At 40.2% G+C, this 24,990-nt stretch overlaps 1 protein-coding gene across 3 annotated transcripts in view; it reads right to left on the reverse strand.

The window, feature by feature from the left end:
- Positions 1-24,990, reverse strand: part of RANBP17 (RAN binding protein 17) — a 183,961-nt gene that overhangs the window by 25,096 nt on the left and 133,875 nt on the right. For all 3 annotated transcript variants that reach the window (XM_080999002.1, XM_080999001.1, XM_080999000.1), the window contains 5 exons: positions 21,988-22,095; positions 17,942-18,024; positions 12,751-12,965; positions 10,510-10,648; positions 2,584-2,750 (listed from right to left, as the gene is read on the reverse strand). In XM_080999002.1, the coding sequence (XP_080855128.1) occupies positions 2,584-2,750; positions 10,510-10,648; positions 12,751-12,965; positions 17,942-18,024; positions 21,988-22,095 (712 nt within the window). The remainder of the gene's footprint in view (positions 1-2,583; positions 2,751-10,509; positions 10,649-12,750; positions 12,966-17,941; positions 18,025-21,987; positions 22,096-24,990) is intronic.

Here is a 24,990-nt window from a genome sequence, read left to right on the forward strand (position 1 = left end):
GATATCTAATGTGAGATGTCAACAAGGCATGGATAAATGTGGCAAGATTTTAGTTATCACGGAGAGGCTGCAGCTAGCACGCCAACGGAAGGCAGAAAGCTTTCCACCCTACAGACTTCATTTGGGTGTCTATAAGCAAGGCTAGACCTAAAAACCCCCACCAAATTCTCTTAAGGGAAACTGCAATTTCATCAAGAACAGGCCAAATATCAACTCTCTACCCAACCATACCATCTATGAACATTCTTCAGTCTTGTCTGTTGAGATTTAGTTTATCAGCATTTATCGAGATACCTACACCTATTCCTGTCCCAGGCATTCACCACTATATTTGGATTGGGAGAAGGAGGGAGAACTCTCCAGATGGTTTCACTAAACAGGATGTAAGGCAAAATGGATTACTAGGGAGCCAAAAGTGCTTTAGTTAGAGGGACAGCATGCCAACAAGTGATCAACACTTTATTTCAGAGGTCAACCAGGACTCCCGTAGGTGTGTCAGCAACATCAAGCTGTAAACTCCCATAGGACCAGACCATTGGCCATGCTGGCTGGGAATGACAGAACTTGAGATTCTGAAATATCTCGAGGGTATCAGGCTCAGGAAAACTGGTATACAGGATTCCAAATCTGGCCACACATTTGGAAAGGTACCACAAAGAGGTCAACTTATTTTCAACCCCAACTTTCCAATACTTTCCAATAATGAGTTAATATTTTTCATTGCTGTTACACCCCAGGTTGCAATGCTTTACACTGAGCTATCCACAATGGCCCCAAGATTTCTTTCCTGAATACTCAACCACTGAAGACTCCCTTAGTGCATTATAGAAGCTTCTGAACTTCTATAATAAAATCAGTTCACATGTGTGCTGCTTGGGCACATGGGGTTTTTGGCAAAGTGCCTTTAGCTTTCCGGCAGAGATGCACTGACAATGGAAATCCAGTGCAAAAGGAGGTTGTGGTGGAATAGGTCTCTTGTGTGCAGATGACCCCAGCATCTCCCACAGTGGTCCAAGGTACTCACTTATTTGTAAGGTAGTTGATACTGGGTCAATGAGGAAGACTATTGTGATTGTTGACAGTGAGGTCATCAGCGCCTGGAGTTAAGAACATGATCTCCCCATGACTACTGTATCACTAGAGGCTTTTTCTAAACTTCCAAAACAAAAACACCAGCAATTTTTAAAAACGTCTCATCTATTAACTTATAAACTGGAATATCCTTGTAAACTTGCTTTCTAAGAAAGAAGAGGAGCTTTGACAGCAGCGTAGATATAATTTGCCCAAGGATGGAAGGCAGACAAAGTACCTACAAGAGAAGAAGGCTGACAAAGATGATGGACTATGCTGAAATGGCGAAAATGACCAGGAAGATTTTGTGGGAATGTTTATGGATGCGTGGGAGGATATATTGTCTAAGATATCCTATCCCAACTTGTCTTTACAAGTTCAACAAAATCAGCAGAGTTAACATTCCCCTTTTTAAAACATACGCTTGCTCAGACTCGTTAGAGTCTCTGTAAATATTTCCTGGTATTTTCCCCGTTTAATCCCTCCTAAAATAAGATGCTACACAGTCTTCTGTAAAGTATAAAACGTTTACTCACAAGTAATGATCTGTTCACACAAAGGTTCCCAGAAGGCAGACTTAAAAGGTTACAACATAGTTTAAATGTGGTGACTATCTCCTTATGGGAGAAAGGACCTCTTTTCTTCTCTTGGCCTGGAGCCAGGGGTGCATTTTAGTAGTGCTGTTGTTAAGATGGCATCAATAAGAGATAAGAGAGACAAGAAGAGACCAGATGGTCACCAGCCTGGAGGTTCTGGATCATTCCACTTCAGGAGAGGCCACGGCCATCTCAAGTTACACATAGGAAGTTTCGTCTCAGTCCTGGAAAGTTCCGGCTGGAGGACTGAAGAAGAGTTTGGATTTGATATCCCGCTTTATCACTTCCCGAAGGAGTCTCAAAGTGGCTAACATTCTCCTTTCCTTTCCTCCCCCACAACAAACACTCTGTGAGGTGAGTGGGGCTGAGAGACTTCAGAGAAGTGTGACTGGCCCAAGGTCACCCAGCAGCTGCATGTGGAGGAGCAGGGAAGCGAACCCGGTTCCCCAGATTACGAGACTACCGCTCTTAACCACTACACCACACTGTCTTCTCTAGCAATGTTGTGTTTGACTGCACCTGATTCTTACATCCCACAGATTTATTATCAAGAGGATAATAAATTTAATAAAGAATGGGGAAAATTTATGTCACTTCAAAGAACACTGTAAACAATTAAAAACATTGGCAGGATTCTAAAAAAAACACTTGCAATGTAGCGAGAAATTGAGGGTTAAGAAAATATGGAGAACATTATATGATGAAAAAGAAAAGAATAACTTTGGAAACCATGGAGGAGTGAAGTTCTGGGATTCAGAGAATCCTATTTGTACATGATTATGATTTATTTGTGGTGATAATTGTTAAAGGCAAAAACGAATAATTTTTTTTAAAGGAAAGAAAGAAGAGGAGAGAAGAACACCTTTGCTCACAACGATAAAAATGGAGGAAAGCTGCACAATGCTACGGAGCTTACCTGCTGTAATACCTCTGAGTTCTGCTGCATGAAGTGCAGTAATCTTTGCCCATCTTGTGAAGTCTCTCTACATCTCAGAGGTTTCTTGCCTTCTTTTGCTATGTGCTTAAAGAGGTAGGTGACAATGTAGTCTAAACTTGCACAGCAGCTGGAGGAGACAATCGTATCTGCACATGGCAAATGAAATAAAATGTAATGAATTAGGAGATAGTTCTAATAGTAGCATCCTAGATGAGAAAGAGAAATCACAATATTACAGTGAGATGAGGTATCTGGATGAAAATGTTTCACCGCACCGTTGCTCTTCTTCGGTAGGTTTAACATATTCAAAGTAGATTTCAGTGCAACAGGCCCTCTTCTCTCACTCTAAACCGCACAGGGGGACTCCTAAACCCCACTGGTATTCTGCCTAGTTGTAAGCACTCCTGCTGGGTGTTCCAAATTGCAGGATTCCAGCTGCTTCCTTATTGCTATGAAATTATGAAATCTGAAGAGTTTGTACTTGGGGGATAAGAGCAAATGTTTTCATTCTCCTGCTTTAAAATCCTAACTGAAGAGCCAATATCGCAATTTGCCTGAAAATGAACGCACAGGTTGAACATGTAATCCAAGGGTCTTTTATTATTATATATTCAGGATATTGTGGGGACGTGGGTGGCGCTGTGGTCTAAACCACTAAGCCTCTTGGGCTTGCCGATCAGAAGGTCGGCGGTTCAAATCTGCACAACAGTGGTGAGCTCCCATTGCTCTGTCCCAGCTCCTGCCAACCTAGCAGTTCAAAAGCACACCAGTGCAAGTAGATAAATAGGTACCACTGCGGCAGGAAGATAAACAGCGTTTCCGTGCGCTCTAGTTTGTGTCACGGTGTTCCGCTGCTGGCTCCCTCAGCCTGAAAGCGAGATGAGCACCGCATCCCATAGGCACCTTTGACTGGACTTAACCATCCAGTGGTCCTTTACCTTTACCTTATTCAGGATATTATTAAGAATTTGGAAAAATGACACAAACTTGCCAGCTAACAAAAATATTTAAAATTGTATTTCGATAGAACTTAGGATGACACTGATACTGGGGTATGGAATGAGAAGTGAGGAAGATAGAAGTAAATGGCTGGCTGGATATTTTTATTGCAATCAAGGATAATGACAAGTGCAATGACCATTGCACAATTTCTACCAGAGGTTTTGGGCTGTGAACTTGATAATGCAATAGCTGATAAGAGAAAGTAGAGCAAAGGATAATGGCATATCCTTATGTGCAGGATTTAAACTGAAGGAAACTTGTCAGAAGACCAAAACCTAACCATATCTGATGGAACATTAATGTGTCCATCTGACTCATGTACACTATTTTTTTCCCTGCTTGAAGGACAGGCGCAGTTTGTCTTCCTCACCTCAGTTCCTTTATTTACACCTCTCTTTTGCAAGGACACCCCGTTCAGTGCCATACTTTTAACAGCAGAATACCTTCGTATGCTCAATATAGTCAACCGATTCCCAAATCCATATATTACTGATGCAATAACTTTGCCTACTCTTTGGAGAATGTTTGTTGTATTTACACTAACTAGAATTATATCTGCTCAGCTTGTAAATGTGGATAAAAATATTCATGTTGCCATTATATCATCATAACCTTACTCCAACACATGCTGCCTCAGTTCAATGAAAACAGAGTCTGTTTGCTTCTATGCATTAGCATATGGCAACAATAGATTGGTTATTTTCTATCTGTGCCCGGTTTATAAATGTAGGCAATCTTATCTAGTTTCTCCTTACTGGGTTATTTGGTCTTCTTTTCCCACACCATAGTTTTTTCTAGCATTACTCTGTATTCAAGTGCAGCTTCTGTTTCAGTTCTAACGGCAGTCACGCTTTAAGCTACTGCAGATAATTTGTCTCCCTTTTTGTTCAAAGAAGGAGAAAATGGAACGGAGGCTGGTATAAGAAACAATCACATTCATAGGAGATTGCCAGCATTTGGGGATTCAACCTGCTCCCAAGTGAGGACAATTGACTCTAAGGGTTGCAAATCTAGGTCACCATGGAATTGGTTTTGATTGCCTAGCTTTTGGATGGGTGCACGAATTAAATTGTTAAAATATTCATTTGGAAGAGAAAGAGAATGTGTATGATAGACTCAATTAAGTGTATCCCCCTAAACTGTGATGAGTGGAAACCTGCCAATATTGCAGTGAGCATTTGAGAACTTCTCTCTAGACGCCAGATTGTTGATCTGTGCCAGTTCTGCTTCATAAACGTTGTTTTCAAGTTTACTTGTATTTGAACATCATTGCAATATATTTTTTCCTAAGCTAAGTTCTCCTGAGGTCTTAGAAAGGATTTTGCAGACAATATAGCCACAATTAGTCTCAAGACTCTCTTAATCTTACCAAGTATGAAACATTCCTGTGAATTTCTGATAATCCCCATTTCTACTGGCTTCAAATGGAGGTGAACTTTCGTATCTCTTTCCCAGAGAGTTTCTTTATTTGTAGAATCTACCCAATCTGTCTATTATCCATCTCTCATAATAATGCCCCATCCATTCACCATGCTGCTGAGGTTGTCATACATGGTTATCTCATTTTATCATCTCACCAGCATGTAAGTACTGAATCTAACACAGATAAATTAGACATCCTTACACATCAAGTCATACAGAATTCACTACAGTAAGTGCAGGATCAAAGCTTAATGTTGTGTTTCCAAGGGGGTTGCTCGGGAGCAAGCAGGCAAATATCTCCCTACTTGGCTGTGAAGTCTTGGCTTTGCTGCCAAAATAAACTTTATCTGTCCGGAGCGCCACTCTCCTGTGGCTGACTCAATCGCTGGCAGAATCCGTGAGTGGGCGGTTCTTAAACTTTCCCCAGCAAAGCAGCTTCTTGACGCCCAATCTGCGCCTCCCCTCTCTGCGCGAATGCTTTCTGCGCAAAGAGGGCGTGGGCAGCAGAGGACCCCTTCCCTCCCCGCTTCTCCCAGGCAAGGAGTCCTGGGACCGCCTCGCCACTTCCGACTCCTGCACCTCCTCTCCACTGGAGCCGCGTTTACTCTCCTCCGTTGAAGAGGAGCTACTTCCCACAATCCCTGGAGGCTCTCTATAATCCATTTGGCTTTTGCTCTCTCCCTCCTGCACTGATGGCAGTTCCCTGACACTTAAGATCAAGATATTTTAAATTCCAAAACGGGAGAAAATGCAGAACCAAGCAATTCCTTCTCCCAAGGCATGGCAGTCTGAACTCCGTAGTGCAATGGCAGGTATTACGATGACTTGTGATCTCAGGGCTACTTGATATACAGGTGAAACTCAAGAAATTAGACTATCGTGAAAAAGTTCATTTATTTCAGTAATTCAACTTAAAAGGTGAAACTAATATATGAGATGGACTCGTGACATACAAAGCGAGATATGTCAAGCCTTTATTTGTTATAATTGTGATGATTATGGCGTTCAGCTGATGAAAACTAGGCCCCCTATAACAGGGCGGGCAACTTCAGGCCCTCTGGGCTTCTCTGTCTGGTCCTTGGGATTTTTGCTGACGTGGTACTCAAGGCAGGACCAATGTAGAGTGGGACTATGCAGTGGTACTGAGTACTTTGGGACAAAACAAACAAGCTTCAATGTGGGTCATGGGGGGATGACTGGCTTTTCACTTCTGACATTGGGATCATTTGAACAGGTTGTGAAAAGTAGAATTTGAAAGATGTATGTAGATGACCAGTGACTACCCTACCCATTTCGGGTGGAGGAAAGCTGATTTCTCATCTACTCCACCATTTCCCCTTGTAATTCTATTTTTGATATCATCTTTTCCAAGGGCAGTATTGATTGTGACACAGAAGCGGAAGGAGGAAAATTCTCAATTGAGAACCTGACTGTTGCTTTGCAGTGAACTAAAGTCATTATTCAAACCAAAGGTCTGAGAGATATGACCAAGAACATAATTCCAGCCATCAAGATATATGAAGTAATTGTTTGCAAGGTGCAGAATTAATCTACTATGTTGACCACCCAAGGAAAGCAACTGCACGATCCTGGTTCAGATATTTCCCCCCAATCTTTCTCCTATGTTTTGGGTGGACAGGATGGGAAAAGAGCATACCTTCCCTCATGGGCGTAGTGAAGGGGAGGCAGCTGCCCCCTAAATAAATAAAAATCAATACAAATCTGAGGTTCTGTCTCCCCCACCTAACAAAAATCCTGGCTACTCCTATGCCTTCCCTACCCACCCATCTGGCCCACAAGTTCAGCTTCTGAAGCCACTCAATGTCCACATGTAGGCATAACACTTCAATAAGACACGCATAAGAAATATCCAATGTGGATAGGCTGAAATAATGCAGAAAGCTTCCAGGCATTTCCTGAGATATCTAGTGTGCTGTTCTGGTCTATGTGCACTGGATGTTAGGCATGCATGCCATTCTGAAATGCTACATATTCATACAAACATATAGTAAAACGGGCATGTAGATGGGTGGGGAGGCCCATTCTTTCTCCCTGAAATGTGCAAGAATAAGATCAGGGGGAGGGTACTGTTCAAACTAAGTTTGTTTGTTATTATTAGAAAGGCAAAAAGGGATGTAAGATTTCTAAATCTTCTAGGTAGAGTGCAGGTGGGCCTAAAAAAATAAAAATAAAATGTTAGCCCTTTCCTTATTTGAATGGAATAGTGGTTCCCTTACTGAAAAACAAAAACTCGGCTCACAAAGAAACGTGTGTTTTAAAAAGAAGAGGACAAGATTCTTCAAACAATGTTTAGTAAAGAAAAAGATATTGCCTGGCCTAAAATCGGCTACGCAGTACAAAGGTTTGAGTGAAATCAACTACCAGGTTTTTAGCCCTCCTGATTAGACTGTATAAAGGTAATAACTGAACACAAATTCAGCCCTAGGTATTTAGTAGCTGCTGAATAACGAAGGGGATGAGGGCGGCTTCTGTGAACAGTGTAGGATCAGGCCCATTATGTTTTCACTTCTAAAGGCTTCTGGCCTTGTAGCTGCATATGGAAGTAATGAACACTTTAAGAAATGTATTTGGAAATGCATATTTCATAAGCGAGTTTTGCAGTACTTTTAAACCAGTGCTTTGACTCTATTTGTTTTAAAATTGAATAACACAAAGTAAATCACTAACATCCATTTAGAAACCAGTAGCTGTTCTAAACATGCTGATACTGTACAAGTAGATATTTTATATTCCTCTGTAAGTGATCTTAGCAGCACAGTGGAGAGGTCTACCCTCTCATCTGCTCACGAGGATGCAATTTAAGTATTAAGAGCTACTTATATTTTCCCATAACTGTATATCAAAGATGCTTGTGGCACTCATTTTTCTTCTTATTGTAAGAGTGTAACAGAGGAGGATGTGATGCAAGACCCCCACGCTGATTTTAATGGACAAGCAGAGTCATTTGTTGAACGCGAATGCAGTCCTTATTGCATTTTACTCAAGGCAGACAGACAAACAGCAGGCAGGCAAGTTAAAAGGAAAGGAGGAGGAGTGACAATTGTTGATCTGGTAAACAAAGAGAGAGAGGGGATGTGTCTGCAGCAGTGATACCATGAAACATCTGGTAGGCAACTTGGCTAATGAGAAAAGGGAATATGACATCTGTATTCAAGCCAACTTCCTATTACATTAGCACCAAGGTGCTGCTGCTATTTATTGTTACTCGAAAAGGCCCATTTGGCTCTCACATTTTATGAATAAGCATAGATGGAAGAACTATTTTCAACACTTGACAGCATTACTGAACAGACCATAATCTAAGAGCTTTATTTCGTTTAAGATGAAGATAGCAGGAAGAGGTACAAGTGCAATGCTTGCTATGTTCCTGGACTAGGTTCTTTTACACCATACCTAAATGATCTCTTTTAAGGGAGTTTGAAAGTAAACAAATCTATTTAACATCCAATTAAAATGGCAGGACACCAAAAAAATGCCATGCTTTCATTTTAGTTAATGAATAGCAGTATGTTATCAATCACAGAAAAATTAGAAAAGCTTTACATGGCGATTAGGGAGAACATCATACAAGATACATTAAAAGGTTTCAGTCGGATGTGGAAAAGCCAGGCAAACACTTTAGAAAAGGGCTCTTGAAAGTGTTTATCTTTACTGTGAAGTCTATATGAGGGCTTCCATTACACATGATTTACAACCAAGGCATACCAAAGGAATAAATATTATTGCAGAGTATCGAATATACTGTAAAGTGTGGAACTATGATGCACACAGTACTTCCATTCAGGATACTTGTATAAAACAAAAAAGTTTTGAGATGTGGCTTTTCACATCTTTTGCTCTACTGTTTAATCCGCAATATATGCCAAGCACTTCAATGACACAAGGCGGAAAGGGCTAACACTTTAAACAAGCAAACAAATACGTCTTAGCAGATGCTCTTCTGTTCTACTAAGCACAGGATATAGGTTGCTTACTCTAATGGTCTGATGTTAGCACATCCAAGGCCTAGTTTTGTATTTAACTGTTGGGTGACATTTACCCACTGCTTGTGCATGTCAAAATCATGGCTGCAGTTTTCAAAAAGAGTGCTTATGAGTTGGTCGGTGTTACATTTGTGAATTTACCGACATGCCCTGTATTTCGTGTGTTTGCATTTGTATAATAATAATAATAATAATAATAATTTTTATTTATACCCCGCCCTCCCCAGCCAAGGCCGGGCTCCGGGCAGCTAACAAGAAATAATAAAAACAAGTTGAATGAATACAACTTAAAAACAAGATTAAAATACAACAATTAAAATATTGAAACATTAAAATATTAAAATGCAGCCTCATCACAGGAGGAGAAAGGAAAAAGGAAAAAGAAAAAAGAAAGAGGGGGAGGGAATCAAATTGGCTCCAAGCCAAAGGCCAGGCGGAACAACTCTGTCTTACAGGCCCTGCAGAAAGAAATCAGATCCCACAGGGCGCTGGTCTCATGAGATAGAGCGTTCCACCAGGCCGGAGCCAGTGTTGAGAAGGCCCTGACTCTGGTTGAAGCTAATCTAACTTCCTTAGGGCCCGGGACCACTAGGGTGTTGCTATTTATGGACCTTGAGGCTCTCCTTGGGACATACCAGGAGAGGCGGTCCTGTAGGTACGAGGGTCCTAGGCCGTGAAGGGTGCTTTGAAAAGGAAAATAATGCTTTGAATGTCTGTTGTGCGGTGCTTTGGCCACAGCTCATTGCAGAAAAGCACCATACAATTAAACTCCATCTATCAATCCATCAAACTGAGAGACAGTTGAATTTCCAGTATTCTGACATCCCTACTAACATCCGCCATCCTTACAAACACCCAACTCTGCTTTAGGAACAGAAAACATTATCCAGTTTCATAGGAAGTTTAATTATGAAGCAATTTTATGCACTTGGACCAGGAAGCTTGAGTTCAAATTCCAGCCCACCAATGAAGTCAAGGGAACTACTATTGCTTGATTCATTTCCCTCTGCAAAAAGAAAATATTGGTGACAGGCTTGTTTGTAAGGTTGAATGAGATAGAGAAACTATGCCTGGTTAGAATGTTCTGTGAGGAGAGCAAATTATGCATTAAAAAAAATTGTTTGGAGCAACACTGAAGAAAGGGACAAAAGTTGAATTTAAATGAGTGTGTATCGACCATGATTCAGCATCAAAAGTTCTTAACGAATGGCAGCAATATGCGTATTTATCTGTCATTAAATTCACTGGGAATTATGTCACTGACGTCCATGAGCTGATGTCTATACCCATGACTGCTTGAGGACCAGAACTGTTAATTTCCCCACAAAATAACCATTTTATATAAAAATAATAATACTGTGCAACATTGGAGTCACAGCAACAAAATTAAATTCTCTGGAAGCTACACCATATTGCTTTTGACTGCTGCACAGTAGTTTTTACACCCTTCCTTAGCTGAGTTGCATGGTGTACTTACCCAGTGCAGTAAGTCCTTCAGATATTGAAGTAAATATATACATTAGTACATGAGGCTCTAAACTGGTGATAAAACTCATGTGGTCCTGGGTGAGACATTCCAAGAGTGGATAATAAGACTGGCTTAGTTTTCGATATTGCTAGGGTTGGGGGAAGGGAGAGACCGAGAGAAAGAGAACAGATGAAAAGTTACTCCATGTGGATTATTAACATTTATTGCATTAAGATACCTGCAAAGTAACTTCAAGGCATTCTGGATTATCTACTGCATTAAATCAATTTTACACTGGAAACAAACCCAGTATAAGATATACCCTGGGCTGTATTTAGTCTGTTCTGTAGACCACCAAACTGATGCCAAAGTAATCTGCATTTTGAAACTTGTATTAATTATGCAAATGCAGCCAGCTTATTCATAGATCAGATCATTTTGCACACTTCGTTCTGTTAAGTATGGAAAGGAGCTGCACAAACACTAAAGATTTCCCCGCTAACTAAGGCCAATATTCAAAGTATAGAACACACAATTCTGTCTATATGTTGACTTCCCTACTGGAGAGAGGAGAGATAATTGTGTGCATTTACGCACATGTAGGCATACTCTGTGGGTGGAAAGGGAGTGAAAATATGCACCATTACTTCTGAGCAACAAAGCAACAGCCATAACACCTAAGAATTTACCAGTTGCTACCCTAACTTTTAAAAACATTAGCAAATCTTGCTTCCATTCTGCAAACACAGATATGTTCCTAGCTGTTATTGGGGACAGCATGAAGGAGCAACAGAACATCCACACAGCCCAAACAACATTCTGTTCCAGGCGTGGCTTTGTTTGTTCCTTGTTGTCATCTAAGAGTATCATGCCCTGGATTTTAATCCTAAAATTGAAAATAGTCTATTTCCAGGCTCTTACTGAAATCAGTGTCCTGGGCTGGATATGCACCAGATTTTAGCCTTCAAACTCTGAAAATAGCTTAATCATTTGGGGGCATGCGTTTTGAGGCAGAAATATACAACTCTCCTATTGCTGCTTTTTTAAAAATAATAATAATAATAATAATCACAGTACATTAACTGCTCACAAAAAAACTGCTCCTGTGGCATTCTACCATCTATTGGCTCTTCCACATATTCCACTGTTGAAAATGCTGCACTATGTCATGCTTTTATAAATTTTATTTTTCAGTTTTACAGAAATATAAATTCAATATTCCCCACCACCACCACACACATGCTGCTTTTAGACCATGGTCATCTCTGATCACAGTATGTGGGGATTTTACTGGAAGGGGAACTCGACTGGCCCTTCCATCCTATCTGGTACACGTCTAGCATATGCACATCAGTTGTAGCTGCTGAAGACTCACAACTACACTTGAGTCTAGGCCTCATGTATTAACTCAAACTTTCTTTGGGAATATTTTGGCAAGTAGTGAAAGTCAGCAGGTCTCCCCACTAATTTTTTTCTTCTTTTTTGCAGGGAAAAAGGGGTCTTTTATTCCCTGCTTGACTCGACTGCTTATACAATCAATACGTATCTTTAATCTACAGTACAATTAAAAATTGCTTCTGCATAAAACTATTTATAGGTTAGCCATTATAATGAGAGAGTCTGGATTTATATGCTTGACTTCATTCTTCCACAACCATGAATGTTTTTCTACAAGGTGAGTTGTATAAACCAATAAAAGGCAATTTAAAATAGCTAAGGCCCAGTTTATCTAGTACTGAAAGAACAAACAACTTGGTTCAATACTACAGTTTTGACAATGGCAGAATTTCTCTTTCCCGTATGCCAAGTAGTGGACTGTTAGTATCGTTGCCATTAAACCCATATGAATAGCTGTCAGAAGACTAATATTTCAGAAAAAATATGCCCCAAATTTCATAAAGGAAGGTTGTTGGTGTGCACTGTTACCAAAAAGGCATTATGGCAGCTAAGCTAAATTAGAACAATGTGGAAAACAATTCTACTGCCATTCAGGAGAGGTATTAGACACAGAAGATAATTTGACCAATATCCTCTTATCCTTATGATGCATTTTAAATATTTTGAAGTGAATACTTATCATTGGAAATACTAATGGTATATTTTGACTCTAAGAATGCAAATAAATGCAGGTAGCTGAGATTAAAAAGAATTGCCTTTGAGTTGTTCTAGATCCCCCTCTCTCTCCATTTTAAGCCTGTGGTGGTGATTTCATATTTTGCATAAAGACTCCCAAGACGAATAATTGCTTACTAGCAAGTCACTGTGGGATACTGAGAGCAGCATTTTGACAAAGGCCTGAAGTACATTGTCAAAGTGGTTGTCCCCATACAACTTGAAGACGCCAAAGCTGACATAATTTCCACACAAGGCAGATTTGAGTGCAGAATAACAGATGGAGATACCCTTGAGTTTCAATGGATAAACTTGATCTTTCGACAGAGTCCCAAGGGACAGGATCTGATTACCTGTTTGCAAGGAAGGGGGGGGGGGGGAAATAAGGGATAAAGAGAGGAATTGACATAAGTAACTGAAAAAACTGAAAACTGTGTCGCTTAACGTTTTCATTTCGCTTGGTGTTTATTATTACTGAACACCCCATAACATTTATATTCTAGAATAGTAGCATTTTAAAGGAATCGCAACAATATATTTAAACAGAAGGTCCATAATAACATAATAAGGCAGGAGTACCAACCTGACCGTGGTTCTTTATAGTGAGATACCAAGTTCTAGAGCTTGCATATTCTAAAATAAATGGTCATTCTAAAATACAGGGTTGTTTATATACGAACATTACACACAGAGCATAAACAGGTGGTTTACTTTTACCAGGCCATAAGAATGAATTAGTGCTTTTAAAGCTTCAGTATTCTTCCCCCTTATTCTAGTAATGCAATTATTTGGCATGCTTAGTTTGAGACAATGGCTATTTTGAGATCTGCTGAACAATTCACAGGGCTTTGTAAAGGTGCTACCTATGATAAAGAGATAAGACACCTGTCAATGGCCCTTGAGATATTGCAAAAAAAGGGGAGAAATACTGCACATCAAGCTGCTGGGCTGAAGGGAATATAGTGATGAATACTTTTTAGCTCGAGTCTACTGATGTGCTTCTTCATCTCTACATCAACTTCCAAGTCCCCGGAGCAGTGAAAATTGCACTGACTTCACAGCTCCATTGGCCAACACCTACAGTGAGTATGGCTCCTGCTGTACCCCAGAAAAACACATCACGCTGGCTCTGCTGGCGATCTAAACTCCATTTCATGACTTGCCTGACTTGTGGAAATACTAGCATATGAGGCCTGTAAAGGTATTTGACTTGAGATTGGTATCTGTTCAAGGATAGTTGTAAAGAATAGCCTTGAAAGAAGATACTGACCAGTTACTGAGAACAGTTCTAAAATGGGTAACAGGATAATCAAGAGCAAAATGAGCTAAGATCCGAGGAAAAACTCTGGATTAAAACTTTTACATCACAGACTACCTGGGAAGTATCACTTTTAGGGGAAACTATTGTTGCGGGTGGCGCTGTGGGTTAAACCACAGAGCCTAGGGCTTGCTGATCAGAAGGCTGGCGGTTCGAATCCCCGCGACGGGGTGAGCTCCCATTGCTCGGTCCCTGCTCCTGCCAACCTAGCAGTTCAAAAGCACAAAGTGCAAGTAGATAAATAGGTAGCGCTCCGGCGGGAAGGTAAACGGCGTTTCCGTGCACTGCTCTGGTTTGCCAGAAGCGGCTTAGTCAGGCCACTGGTCCTGTTAGCTAGGGATGATGGGAGTTGTAGTCCCAAAACAGCTGGAGGGCCAAGTTTGGCCATGCATATTCTACACAGTAAGGGGATTCACATGAACACTTGTGAGGGGATCAAGCTGGCTAGCACCTCCACCCCGGTTGACTGGTCCAGAATTCTCCTTCCTGTAGTTGCAGAGGGCTCCTATTCACAGCCCTACACACAGCCACCTCTAACCCCTAATTCTAACTGGACAGAGAGCAATACTGTATTTACTTGAATGTAATGCACACCTTTTTTGGCCAAATTACATCATGAAACTTAGGGTGTGCATTAGATTTGATGCCACAGCAGACTTTTGGTTCTAAGGTTTTGAAAACTGAGGTGTGCATTAGATTCGATGGTGCACTAGATTCGTGTAAATATGGTATTCTAATTTTTCACAAAGTATAATGTTGCCAAGTCTCCACCCTCCCCAAAAGATCTCCAATACTTCACAAATTATTTTTAAGCCAACTTTTAAAGGAAGCTAGAGAGTATCTGTGGGGGGATTTTAGGACACACGTGCTCTGAGAATGACAAGAATCTCAAATTGATCAAGGGCACATTGAAAGTGGCAGCTAAGAAGCTGGATAATAAGCAGGCAGCAAACAGAACAATGAGCTGCTTCAATGCACCACTCATTTCCAAACTGTGCATTCCCTGAGAGTCCTGACCACCACACACACTGGGGAAAATATAGGCTTATTTCCAGGATGCTTTTGATGAATGATGCTATCTATCTGGAGTTCTGTTCTATATGCTACACCCCTTCTGATCTAATAACAGAGCTACTAAAAGCTTGTGATGATAAGAGTGCAACATGCAATCACCTTCTTACCTGTTTACTTGCTTGCTGGTGTTTAAATTTCACTTTGATTACATGATTCCAGTGCTATCTTTGATATTGTTCTCATTTTTTTGGAAGACATGGAATGATGGACAGGGGTCAAGCACACCCACCATCCATTGTTTCAGTCTTCCCCAACCATCAACCTCCATATGTTTTGGACTCCAACTCCCACAATCCCTGACCACTGGCAAAGCTGGTTGGAGCTGATGGAAGTTGTAGTCAAAACATCTGGAGGATACCAGGCCGGGTAAGCTTGTACTATTGGGATAAAGATAAAGGTAAAGGGACCCCTGACCATTAGGTCCAGTCGTGACCGACTCTGGGGTTGTGGCGCTCATCTCACTTTATTGGTCAAGGGAGCCGGCGTACAGCTTCCGGGTCATGTGGCCAGCGTGACTAAGCTGCTTCTGGCGAATCAGAGCAGCGCACGGAAACGCCGTTTACCTTCCTGCCGGAGTGGTACCTATTTATCTACTTGCACTTTGACGTGCTTTCAAACTGCTAGGTTGGCAGGATAATTTCCTATTAATGAGGCAGCTGGCACAAACCTTGTGGTTTACTTGCAGCACCTCTACAACCTTGTTGTTAGGGGAGGGGAAGTAAGGGTGGGATGGAAAGGGCATATTCAACAGGTTGCAGTTTCAAGTTACAGAAGCGGACTTAGCAATAGGTTAGTCAATAGTGACTATTCAACAGAAAAAGGGCTTAAAAATTAAAAGTGAAGTAAGAAAATCACCACCCCTATTTCAAAATGAAACTAATTTTATTTGAACAGCATGCTTCACACAATTGCAGGATGCACCAGTAGAGTATGGATTCTTAGAGTAACAGGACTGAGGCATTCTTTAAATCAGATTGACATGCTGCAAGTATCACTAAAATAAGAGAATATTGTGTGATGTTAAACTACACGAGTTTATCAGATGCTAAAACTGCCAATACATATAGCTACAGAATGTAAATACCAGGAGTGCTCAGTATAAAGGAACAAGAGTTGTTAACGGGGCAAAAAATATAGTCCATTATTAAAATGGGCAATCTATTAAAAATAATATTTATAACACAGCAAAGAACAATTTAACTTTTTTTTAAGAGGCATTATTTTATTATGTTGCTAGGGCGGAATGGATTACAACACTAAGCTTTCCACAATAGATGTTCTAGAAGCAATTTAAAGCTCATTAGAAATAATGTCCCTGGCTACTGGAAAATGTGGTAAATGTAATCCACATCCAAATGTTACCTGGGCTATGAGAACAGGAAATTGTTCTGTGCTACTGTGGCTAACCTTGAATCTGACCCCGAACGGTAACTGCTAGAACAGCTGAAAGCTCCAGCAAAATTAAAAACTTACATCAAAGTATATCATGACAGAATGTAGATAAATAAAAAACAGCATATTGAAAATATTACTTTTTCTGTCAGTCTTTCGTAACGGCGAGGTAGCAAGAGCTGCTAAAAATACAAGGGGCTCCATTCACAAACACTAGAACAATACATATATTAGGATCTAGAACAATTACGTCTCACTTTCTGATACTTAGCACATCTGAATCTATTATACCTATACACACAGTTTTTGATTAGCCTACGTTATCATGGAACACAACTGAAGGCCAAGTCTGGTGTACTGCAGGGGTGGTACAATGATGGACCACTTAGTGCTTAACTGGTTACCTGGATTCCACTCAGACATGTGCCCTTTGTCAACAGCGTGATAACAGAGGAGTGCAAATATAGCAGAGAGTGAGGGGAGAGACTCCATCAGGCAAGACCTCTTTCCACCTGCCTTGCCCCACCCTCTAATCTCTGCTTCTTAATTTGTATTGTATTATTTTATGTACTGTGTCTTGCCGTTCTTTTATTGATTATAGTTTAGAAATTTATTATAACTGCTGAGCGGATTTCTGTTTAACTTTTATATGTTATCATTATTATTTAATACTATTCTAGTGATCGTTGAATGTTACTTTTTTGATATAGGTTACCTATTTTAAAGTTATGTTTTATTATCACATTTTTGTATTGCATTAGATTGTTATAAGATGTACATTTTTTGTTTCTTCAGCTTGTAAACCGCCTTGAGTATCGTAAGATAGAAAGACGGTATACAAATTAAAAATGATGAAATGATGATGATGATCAATAGGCAATGGCTTTCCAGCATGACAAAAAGGAGCTGTTTCAGTCCTACCTGGAGATCCCAGGGAAGCAGTTTGGAAATTTCTGCATGCATCTCTGAACACTGATACTTTGCTATTTAGGGGCTTGAGAAGGCCATTCCCTTTCTTTCTTTCTTTCTTTCTTTCTTTCTTTCTTTCTTTCTTTCTTTCCTCCCTCCCTCCCACTTCCAACTGACACCCTCAACTTACTGGGTCTCAACTGTCCTCAACATTCAACAGGCTATGTAAGTTCACAGGTTCTTGTGGGGTTGTTTTGATTTTGTTTAACTTTAAAAAAAACACATAAACGAACTGATATACTTCTTTGAACGTAGGGAATTTCCAAGTATACAGGAGCTACTAGCTTATTTTTCAAATTGCCTTATTTTGCTTCTAGCCTGATAGGCAAAAGATCAAGATCACACAAGTGCAGTACTAGAGGGATGGAGGCTGCCCTGTGGGAATCTGTCCCTAAGGTTAGTGTATACAAAGCAACCTGCTGTCCAGAAACAGTCTAAACTCATCATCTCTCACAGTAGGACTTGGAAATATCAACGTATTTGGAAGCTAAATCTTGCTTAATGAGAATGAGAAACTCCTTTGTTTCTAAAAAGGCAAGGTGATATACATAAAACAAAGCATCAACAGTTGCTCACCGTAAGTGCAAATCATCTTACTGGCCTCTCTGAAGAGGAGAATTCCGTTAGGAGAAGACACATCAAAATTTAAACGCTGTGATCTGGGGGGAAAGTAGCAACATTGCTTCAAATAACCCAATAAAACAAACATTAATCATACATGCTATAACAGTGAACTCAGGTACTGAGTTATGGTGGTCAAACAGCTAAATCAGGGGTGCTGAGAAACCAGAGGGAGGTAGGCTCAGGAGAACCCCCAAGACTTGCCGAAGTAGGAAAGAAAACACAGAGAGACTTAGTGGGGAGATGTACCCCAAAACAGTCCAATGGGGACTGAGCATGTTAAGTAGCCACAGAAAACTGTTTTTTTAATTTTTAATTTAAGAATTTAACTGCTTATTGCACGGATTTTCTGTAAGCAGGAACAACTGACGCATCTGAATCAAAATGCAAAGACAGTTGTGAAGAGAAGAGGAAGGAACTAATACATAGTGCTAATTAAACACAGTGGCCATTTTAATAGAAAAACATTTTTTATAAGTTGGAAACCCCTGAAGCTTTCTGTTGCTTTGGTGGGCCAGACATTTTAATGTTACTGAAGTATATGTTCTTGTTTAAATATATAAAAGTATTTTTTTTAAAAAAACAAAAAACAGCACTTTGAATTCAGTATTTGAATTCTACACCAGCTGCAGTTTTCAATGTGACTTCCAAGGCAGCCTCGTGTATAACACATTGCAGTAACCTAACCTAGAGGTTACCAGAACATATAGGCAACTGAAGCTGGGTTATTCCTGTCCAGCTTTTCTTCTTTCAAATTTGGGGTTGTAGGAAGAAAGAAATGCTCTGTTATGAACCTGTCTCTAGCCCAGCAAAATGCTGCTTTAGATGTGTGGTAAGTAATCCTCTCAGGGGTCAACATTTCAGAAGCAGGTGCAGATGTTCTCCAGAAATGTTAAACCACTACCAATATCATTTACTACTGGCTCAGAGAAAGGTCTGAAATGAAGAAAACTGTTAAGGGGAGCACAATTGCTCTTGCCTCATATTCTGTTGTGAGTCAGGTAAGTATAACTCTCCTCAGTGATTTTCACAAGAGGATCTACCACAACACCCCACTCCTTTAAGTGAAAGGTGCATATTCACTACATTCTCCTGTATGGAATGAAAGGATTAGTTTCAAAATATGTGGAAAGCCATTATGAAGGTGCTGAGGTGGAAATAGATTTATCTCACAGGCTCTGAGAAGGATGAAGCATGATCCCATGCTTCCTTCTACACATGTTGCGGATATTTCTTCTTGTTCCATATGAGTGACATCTTTTAGGTATTTATTGGTGGTTTAAATTGTTGTTATAGTTATTTTTTCATTTATTGCATCTACTGAACTTTTGTAAATAGCGTCAGTGCTATTTTTGTGAAATGCTAGATTAAATTAAATTAAGTAATAATTAAAATAATGAAGGAATGGAGCAAAATGTTCCATTCATTTGTATAGACATAGCAAAGCTTTGTGGATACCAGAGAGACCTATCAGATTTTCAGTTCTCTACAAGGAGCTGCAATTTTGTATGGCACCGAAATGCTTTACAAAATGTGTGTATTACATACACTGTAGAAAATGGTAACATCTGGCAGATGGAAGAAACTGAAGCAAACCCTCATCCTATCATAATGCACAATTTGATACCCTGTAACATATTTTCACCATGTCAAAGTGTATTGTATTATGCATTTTAACCTGTAAAACCTAATTCAATACACAACTCCAGAAAAAGCAAACCCATCCCTGATGATGTTCTCTAAAGGGAACAATACAGGCTTTCTGCATACCAATAGGTAGATGAATACCATGAATATGCAAAATAGTTCAATGAGTTTCCTCCTTTGAAGATTTAATCTACTAGCACCTCTTTGCACTGTCAGTATTTGTAAACATGTCTCCAAAAACTCTCTCCTCTAATGTCTCAGCATTACTAATCTTAGAGACGTGTGATATAGATAAATGGATGTTAAGATTGTCCAACTCTTAGCTTAGCCCACCTCACAAGGCTGTTGTGAAGGTAAAAGGGGAAAGGGGAAGACAATGGACACAGCCCTGAGCTCCTGGATGAAAGATCAAGCTCCAAATATAGAACAAGCAACAAATTTGTGCAGTTTCACAACTCTCAGCAAAACATATGCATACAAAACATTTTGCAGAAATTGATAAACATATGTTTGTGTTATAGTATAGTCCATAGGAATATTAACTTGTTACAGCTGTAAGGTGTTTAATTATTATTTGGTTGTATTTGTTGATTCATTTTGTAGTTTATATTTTGGATCATCGTAATCATTATTACATTACATGCCCTTTACCAACAGGTCCCGGGGCAGGTTACAACACTTTAAAATTAAGTGTTAATAACAGTTAAAAACAGTTCATAGCCATAGGAATTGGGTGGGTCCTAAAAACACACACAGCTCAGGCCAGGGTAATGATGTTTACAGTATATTAAATGCAGTATATATAAATAGCAGCCCAGTGATGACAAGCAAACTAGAAGTGGTTGCATGAGCCAACCATCTATGATTTTCTCTGTACAAGTGGCACTTGGGGAGTGAAATGATGCGGACACAAATTAAGTGCTTTAAGAAACATTCCCCAGTATCCTCCTCCATCCTACTTGAGGTGGTCCCCCCCCCCCCATAATGGAAGGGGGCCCTTCTAAATCTCAGGTGGGGGTTGTCGACATCCCTTCCTCTGGTCGCTTAGCATTAAGCGTCCTTAGCAATGGTGCTGCTTGCTGAGTGCAAAAGCTGAGTTTTGTACTCGAATGTCCAACTGACTTGCTCTTTCTTTCTAAAAAATGAAAACTAAATGTCTGGGGGCCCGGCTGGCCCTCAAATCCTACCCCTTCTACCTATTTGTCAGCAGTGATTTGTCAGACAATGATCAACTTGTAGAGCAGAGGTCGGCAACCTAAGGCCTGGGGGCTGGATATGGCCCGTGGGGGTCATTTAACCATCCCCCGGGCCGCACCCGAACGCTGCTGCCCGCTCAACAAGTCCCCGTGCACTGCACTAAACCAGCACAGTGCGGCTCGGGGACTCACTTCTGCAGCGCTGGTGGGGCTTCCTATCGGCCGAGGGAAGCTCCTGCAGCCAATAGGAAGCTGCAGGCACCTCCTCCACGCTGAAAATAGCGTCCGTGCATGCGCGCACACACGCCTCCTCCGCACCGGAACAGCCCGCGGAGTGATCTCCGGGGGAGTGAAGCGGTTCAGGCTGCTTAAGGCTTGCCAACCCCTGTTGCAGAGCAATCCCATGCATATTTATTCAGAAGCAAGTCCCACTGTGTTCAATGAGGCTGATTCTCAAGTCAGTGTGCACAGGACCCAGTCTGAGTAAGTCCCATTGAACTTAATGGGATTCACCGCTGAGCAAAATATTCACAGGACTGTATTGTGCTGGAGGAGACTCTTGAGAGTCCCATGGACTGCAAGAAGATCAAACCTATCCATTCTGAAGGAAATCAGCCCTGAGTGCTCACTGGAAGGACAGATCCTGAAGCTGAGGCTCCAATACTTTGGCCACCTCATGAGAAGAGAAGACTCCCTGGAAAAGACCCTGGTGTTGGGAAAGATGGAGGGCACAAGGAGAAGGGGACGACAGAGGACGAGATGGTTGGACAGTGTTCTCGAAGCTACCAGCATGAGTTTGACCAAACTGCAGGAGGCAGTGGAAGACAGGAGTGCCTGGCGTGCTCTGGTCCATGGGGTCACGAAGAGTCGGACACGACTAAATGACTAAACAACAACAACAACAACATTGCACAAGAACTTCAAGGACTGCAATTGTTTGTGTGAACATGGCCTTAAGGTGTAACCTTTCAACATCAACTTTTGGAGAAAGACCCCAGAGGAATCTCAAGATGTGATTTTCACAAATGCAAAATAAAGTTTGTTTTGAAGGAATTCCAAAGCATGGCAATGGTAGTTGTATATTCCAAGTCTGAAAACATACTACAATCTCTAAAGGGAACTATCAGGACAGTTGAGCAAGCCTATGATTAATTCTACCTGTTTTGCATCATCTCAGCCATGAGCTTCAAAATAGGAGTAGTACATGCTGGTTCGCGATACCACAGCTCAATAGCTCTTTGAAGAATAGGGAGATATGACGGGTATCTTTCATAATGTAAGTTAAAGATAAAATTCTTAATAAAAGATGCTCATCACACACAGCTTCATTTCAAAACTTACTTTTAAAAACATGACTAAGGTTTGAGGTCTATTCTTTAGCTGCTATAAATTATCTCTGAAACGTAGCCAAATTGCTTCAAAAGACAATCTTAATGTGCACTAACTGAAGATTTTGTTTTGTAGTCATATCAATCACTAGAGAATCAAAGATCTTGCTGACGGGTCCAACCTCTGGCAGCCCAAGAGCAGCAGAGGCAAATTTAATGAAAGAATCAACCATGCTAAAGTTAGAGGAAGAATAGTTTAAGAACAGACAACACTAATAAAAAACCCCTATGTAGCTACAAAGGAAGAAAAACAAGGATATCAATCAATATATCAATGCTCCTAGTCCTAAATGGAAAGCCATCAGAGCAAAATGCTCTGATAACTTCCGCTGTAAAAACTCTGCAAATATCCTGATATGGCTAGCCAGCTCAATCAAAACTGAGGAGCTCTAGCAGTAGGTATTTGGAGATAAAGTTTAGGTGATGGAAACCCAAAGGAAGAATGGTTTCTGGCATCCTTGATTTCATGGATGCCAAAGTGACAGAAGGAACTTCATAGACAGTTCATTCAACTTTTTTTTAATATCCGCTTTCATTGATAACTTGGATGTTCTGTGTTCTTAGCAAAAACAAATAATTTTAAATGGAGTTTCTGAACATTCAGTAGATATTAGATTGCTGCAATATCTCCTGTTTTAGGGAGGGTCCTGACTTTGACAGCTGAGCCAGTCTACTTGATTCTGCCCTGATGACTCTCTCCTTAAGCAAACAGGAGGGCCTCCTCCTTCAGGGATTTTAAGCACAGGCTCCCTGTCTGGTGATGTAGGCTTTTGTGGCAACACTGTTGGTCATGATGTGAATGTAGTAACCTGTCAACATGGAAGCCAAATGTGATGGGCCTGGGTGTACTGGAGGCTCAGAGACGAAGGCTTCTGGCAATGGGATGTCCATTGGTCAGAGTAGGACCTGTTGTGATTGTTATTCTAAAATGATTGCTCCTTTGGGCAGCCTCAGCTTAGCTGAGCTGGCAAAACCTACCAAGTGATGGAGCAAAAGATCGCCACCAGAAGCCAAAACCTATGGGTTTGAACCCTTGGAAGTTGGATTTTCAGAAGTAGGGTCTACATGGTCTGGAGGGATGTCTTGCACTTTATAACGTGCCTATGGACAATAATCTTATCTCCCGAAGTCTGGCCAGGAGTTTCGGGCAAGCATTTTGTGGAAGAGGGGGAAACTGAAGTCTTAGGACAAATGGATAATTATGGACAAATTGATAAGACTTGAATTTCCCCTCCTCTACTAAATTTTGATCTGTAGACATCAATATATAACCAATCAAATGTACACTAAAATCAAATTTACTTTAAAAGTTATGCTACACTTCTCAAAGCAGCATCTAACACAAACTCATTCAAATGATTAAAATCAGAATGCAGTCTCATTAACCGAGTTTTCAATAGTCATGTGGTTCTAATATTTACTTATCTCAAGAAACTACACACTTTGATCATGTTATAGGACCTATTTCTTCAGGATTATCACAAAATAGGTCCTATAACATGATCAAAGTGTATAGTTTCTTGAGATTAAGTAAGTGTTAGAACCACATGACTACTGAAAACTATGTTAATGAGAATGCATTCTGATTTTATGCTTAAGGGCACATGGTCTTAGAAAATATTGTTCCTGTATATTCAAAAGTACCCTGTACACCTAATATGCTGTATTGCTGAAAATACAAGGAAAACCAACTTCCAAAATATAACACTTGAATCAGTGACAGTTTGACATATCAATATTTTAAAAGAAATGAATGACTTTCATATTCATGATATTTTTAGTTCCATGCACCTTCCCTCGCAATACTTCAAGAACAACCTATATACCTTACCACCAGAAATGTCTTTAAAATATTTGGAGATATTTTAATAAAGCCTTATGAGAGATCAAATAACAACTTTGTAACAGATTTTTCTATTATTGCACATATTTGCTCTTCATCCTTTGCCCAGAGGGAAAAACTATAAATCTTTTCTCAACTGAATGAACACCATTTATCATATTCATTTTCTTGTCAATACAATTATGAAAAGCCTTTGGCCTTTTTCCAAGGAGCCTGATTTGTTACAGAAACCCAATTAGTATAAGCAAGCCTGCTACAAACAATCCTATTTTACAGGATAATGTTACTATTCTGCTTGCCGGGCTATTCGCTTCTAAACATTACCCAAGAACTGTTATAATATATAAAACACAATAATTCCCAGGTTAAAGACCAAGTCAAAGATGTTATGAATTCTGTTCATCTTTGCCATCTAGTGGACAGAAGTAAAATCAGAGTGGTTTCCTCAAATCTGAAGAGGATATCTAAGGGGGTCACCACTAGCAATTTTAAGACCACTTTTGAATCTTTTAAAAATGTTGTTCATCTGAAATGGAAGCAGGGCTCTCTAGAAAATGCATGCATATGACTGATGGTGGCTGCTTCATCTTTTGCTCTCTTCCTTTTATTCTACTTGCTGTTGAATCAATTTGATACAGTTTTAATATTCCTAGGTTTTAATCTGCATACTGCTTGGATTTTTTACATATAGGGAATGAAAAAAATAATAAAAAAATAAATCCTATTTTTAGAGTGAGGTGTCCTTTTTCTTTCTTTCTAAAAACACCCAAACCACCTTATAGGCAGGAGAAACACAAAAACAAGTTTAAACATTACTTAAGAAAACCTGCAACTGGAACATCTTAAAATTGCTAAAGCCCTAAAGTGTTTGAGTTGACTTTATATGCTATCCACCTGATGATGATGATGGTGATATAATAATAATAATAA

The sequence above is a fragment of the Podarcis pityusensis genome, assembly GCF_964106645.2.
Source record: "Podarcis pityusensis genome assembly, chromosome: 3".
Lineage (NCBI taxonomy): Eukaryota > Metazoa > Chordata > Lepidosauria > Squamata > Lacertidae > Podarcis > Podarcis pityusensis.